The sequence below is a fragment of the Aphis gossypii genome, chromosome X (genome assembly GCF_020184175.1).
Source record: "Aphis gossypii isolate Hap1 chromosome X, ASM2018417v2, whole genome shotgun sequence".
Classification (NCBI taxonomy): domain Eukaryota; kingdom Metazoa; phylum Arthropoda; class Insecta; order Hemiptera; family Aphididae; genus Aphis; species Aphis gossypii.
The window spans coordinates 41,892,085-41,896,785 of record NC_065533.1 but is presented as its reverse complement, the minus strand read 5'-3'; the positions used below and the strand labels follow the sequence as shown (position 1 = coordinate 41,896,785).

General features: G+C 24.4%; 1 protein-coding gene across 1 annotated transcript; it reads left to right on the top strand.

The window, feature by feature from the left end:
- Positions 1-224: 224 nt before the first annotated feature.
- Positions 225-4,449, top strand: LOC114125108 (33 kDa inner dynein arm light chain, axonemal-like). Its single transcript, XM_027988607.2, has 5 exons — positions 225-389; positions 1,021-1,267; positions 1,368-1,516; positions 3,517-3,723; positions 4,304-4,449. Exons 1-5 carry the CDS (start codon positions 303-305, stop codon positions 4,379-4,381), a joined length of 768 nt encoding a protein of 255 aa, XP_027844408.1. The 5' UTR covers positions 225-302; the 3' UTR covers positions 4,382-4,449.
- The last annotated feature ends 252 nt before the right edge of the window (positions 4,450-4,701 follow it).

The following is a 4,701-nucleotide window of genomic DNA, read 5'->3' as shown; positions in this document are numbered from 1 at the left end:
CAAAATTTGTATTGAAACTAAGTAAGAAATAAAATTATTGTTGTGATTATTGTGAAGTGTTCTTTAAATGAATCAATTTATAAAACATGTTTTAAAATTTAAATTGAATATTTTTTTCTCCAAATTTTTGTTTTATAATATTTACAAATAAAATGTAGTTTTCTTAAATAAGATCTAAAAAAAAAACAAATAAGTATAAATATTAAACATAGTTTTCGTAACTAATCAATAATAAAACTAAATAGGCTAAAAGTCAATATGTATATTTTTGTAGCTGAACAATTCAATTTACATACCTTTAAATGAATAATACCGAATTGTTTGAGATTTTAAGCAAAGGAGTCTTGAAATGGAACTTTGTTGAGGACATCACTGACATTGTAGAACAAGTAATATATGTACTTGTATATAATCCTTAAAGCTAGGTTCATATATTCACAATTCTTAAAAACCAATTTTGATTTAAAAATAGTATGAAATATATACCCAACATGTAGTACATAATTATTACATAATACAATGGATAACTTGCATACGTATTATTGTGATAATTTGTACAATGTTGTGTTTGCGTTCATAAAATATTACACGTGAAGAATAGAAAACATGTTTTATAACTGTGAACTTTGCTTGTTACTATTATAGAAAAGTAAACAAATTATATATTTTTCCACAATTTTTATATAGTTATACTTCTTGTATCTTTTTATTTACAATAGGTACCAAACATAAACTAATCATAGCTGTTGTAGGATACAATTTTAAATTTATAGTAAAAATTGAAACATTTTACAAATAATTACAATACAATAATATTTTCTACATTGATACATACCTATTTAGTTAATATATAATATTAATATAACTATAAAAAAAATATAGTTCTTTGAATACTAATACATTATATTATACATATATTATTTGTGGTTGATCTTTTCAAACACTGCTTTAAAACAACATTATTCAAATTCAACAAAAATTTGTAGTTTAATTCATTTTTAACGAACGGAACATTTATAGAACAATGACACGAAAAAAGATAACGGTAAAAAATCTGTATTAGAAGAAATATTTCCTCCCAAAGTATGGACTCGCATTAATAATAAAAACAAAGTGATAACTTTGAGACAGACGATTTCCAGAGAACCGACATATAGAGATGGTGTGACCAAAATGATTATCACCTTAGACCATCTAGAACAGTTTCACGGATTTAAGAAAAAAGGAATATGCGAGACAAGGCACTATATTTACAATTTATTTTTCGGTAATATAAGATTTTTTATATAAGGTATAAATATATTAAATATATAGGTATTATGTTTATTATTTGGATTTATTAAACGTTATTTTGTATTATGAAAAAGATGAACTCTTGAGACAAGTCATACTTTTGGATGAAGATCTTGGAGCACTTTTGTATAGGATTCACAACGAGTTTAAAAATACGATTTTTATTTTAAAATGTCTACTGGATAAAGCAGTGGAGTCTAGTAACTTGTACCCAGATTCCGCGGTAATTGGTTCAAATTATATTATCTATTAATCTATATACTTTATTTAATTACTAATAATGCACCATAATATAGTTGTTATTATAATTATTAGTGTAATTACTCTAATCGGCCTAATAATTTTAGACGATTTTCAATTATAGTCATTTAGACTTAAATAGGTTTTATTTTTGTTTTTACGAGACATTTTAGGTACTTAAATAATTGACAATCAATTTTTATCAAACCGAAATTTTCGTTAGTTGTCAATAATTTTATTACCAACATAATAATATGTACATAACAGGATGTATTAACGATATAAATATTAAATATGTGAGCTATATCGAATAAACGAAATTTAGATAATATTGAAAAGTTTACTTCTATAGTTCAATCGACGGTCCTGCCTTCGCAATTAACTACAACAGTATAGTTAATGTTAACCGGAACATGGTGTTAATGAAATATATTAATTTGTCAATTATTGTGTCTGGTACTGTACACAGGTACGGTCAGGTAGTAGACACTTAATAAAAATACAATGATTGCAATCATAATGACCCTTAATGTTAGTGTATGAATAGTACTCGTACCATTAACCCTCGCTATTGAGTAGTTTATTTATTCATGAATAAACATTTAAAAATACAATAGCCAATAGCCCTATTAACTGCAAATTCCAAATGTGTTTAGTGACAATGAAATATAGTATAGGTATTTTAAGTAGGCAGTAGAATGATACATTATACTATAAGTAAGTATGTAATTACTGCTCATTTGCACAATATTATAATGGTCAATAAGTATAAACCATATTTTAAATAACGCGGCCATTTATGTATACACATTTACAAAAATTTTTACCTATATTAAGTATTATACTCGTAAAATAGTCGGTTTGTAAACCGAAAATTATATTATGATATTAAAGGGTCGATTTTTTATAGACCTCATACATAATATTATACGTAATAAATTGTACAAAAATATAGGTATATTGTATAATCGGTAATGTCGGCCGACAGTATAAGTTGCCATTATTTCTTTTTTTAAAAGAAATGATGTTTTAATAACATACACATTCGTGGAAAACATTGATCAAGTCTACTCCTATTTACCATGGGTCAAAATAAAACATGTATATCAAGTATGAAATGATAATACCGTATAGTCATATTTCATATATAATATACATGCATTATGCATAGGTTCTTTAATACATACTTGTTTTATAACTTACAATTATAAATTACAATAATATATTTTATAATTTTAACTGTAGTTATTATTATTAGTCTAAAACTGTTGATAATATTTAGAAAATATGTCTATAAAATACTAATCGAATAGTCAACGATTTCAACTACCTAACAAAATAACCAATATTTTATTTGTGGGTGTTTCTCCCATTTCTTTCTATGTTTTATCAATAATTTTGAAATTTACACAAATATTGTTAAGTATGATATGAGTATCTATATGATTTTTGTCTATAAATTACACTAAGTATATGATAAAATTGTAATATAATCTAATGTAATTAATAGTAAATTCAAAACTACAATAAATTAATTTGTTCTAATTTATAGTATTAAGCTATATATTTTCACACCGCTCAGAGTTAATGAACAAAAACTATATTTTCTATATAGTTTATTGAAATATTTTGTTTTTAATATACCATAAACTTATCAATTCATAACTGATTTTTATTTTAAAAGAAATACATTAAATTAAAAAAAAATAAATTGATGAACATTTTAAATTTTTAATAAATACATTTCATTATCAGAATTTATGATATTAATTAAATTATTAAATTTTTAGTGTAATCGTATATATTATGATAAGTTAAATTTGGTTTTTTGTCCACGTACCTACTATATTACTGTATTTTTGAGTCTCAGCTGCTATGGAGGAGAGCTGCTTTAAAATTACTTCGAGGCTTTTAAGTAGAATTTAGTTTATTTAGCTATTAATATAAAATAAAAAATGTTAACTAAATATTATTAAATTTTAGAACGTCAATCCTGAATTTGTCAATGAAGTTGAAGACTTGAAAAAAATAAATAATGATTTAAAAATAAAATGTAGACTTTCAAATCAGATATACTTACAAAGGTTGAAGAAAAAAGAATCGGGCGAGGATTATAAATTCTTAATTTCGTTAAAATATAAATACAAAAATCTGATGAGCTACATTAAGAGATCAACCGATCAACTCAAAGTAAGATAATAATTCAATAGATTTTTTTGACTAATGAAAGTGACCTATTGTATGGCACGTAATTCTAAAATGTTTACTTTAATGACATTTTTTTCATTTTTATTGGTCTTATATTACGCTACAACTGCTACTTCGGTCATACATCTCATTAATATACTAAAACTAAAACTAAAATCATATATTAAATTAAATTTATTATGGCGAATATTGAAAAAATAATAGGTATATGAAAATCGATAACTTATAATAACTTATAAGTTATAACTAATATATTTTGTGATATATATACAGTATATTAATCAAACTTTATACTTTGTATATTAGTAACCAGATGACTTTATACAACTGTGGTGGATTTTTTTAAGTGATCGTATCCCACACTTGTACCTATCAGTTTTAAATTTTTTGTAGCGTTTGTAAATAAATATTAATAATTGTAAATAATATAAATTACGGAGAACCACTGATTTTGCATGTTCGCGTTGCCGCTGTTGTGCCAAGTTTGATCTGGCAACAGCTTTATGATGCCTGTGAATAAAGTACCAATATTATATTATTGATAAATATTTGCCTGTTACAGGAACAGATGAATATGATGACGCCATCGTCAAAGACTTCTTATCTGATCCAAAGTAAAGTCAATTCCCCCAAGTTGTGATGGCTAATTGAGGTTTCTATTTTCTAACCTTTTATTGTTGAATTTAATTAAAGTGTTACAAATTTGAACTGTATTGATCATTCGACACCTAAAACAAAGTAATAATTTTTTTTAAGGATTTTTTTTTTGTACCTAACGGCGTAATGATATTTTGAACGCAAATACACATTTGGTATAAAATCATCGGACATAATATGAAACATATTATAATATATTATTATATTTGTACAATGTATTATTTATATTCGACTGACAACACAGAAGTATTTAGGAATATTGGGGTTTGAGGTTTATACGTTTTTATGATCTTGTTGTTTTCA

Excerpts from the sequence above, each read along its gene's own strand:
- LOC114125108 (XM_027988607.2), top strand. The coding sequence starts at position 303 with ATGAATAATACCGAATTGTTTGAGATTTTAAGCAAAGGAGTCTTGAAA. Across the intron at positions 1,517-3,516 it reads ACTTGTACCCAGATTCCGCG|AACGTCAATCCTGAATTTGT; the intron begins GTAATTGGTTCA and ends ATTAAATTTTAG. Across the intron at positions 3,724-4,303 it reads GATCAACCGATCAACTCAAA|GAACAGATGAATATGATGAC; the intron begins GTAAGATAATAA and ends TGCCTGTTACAG.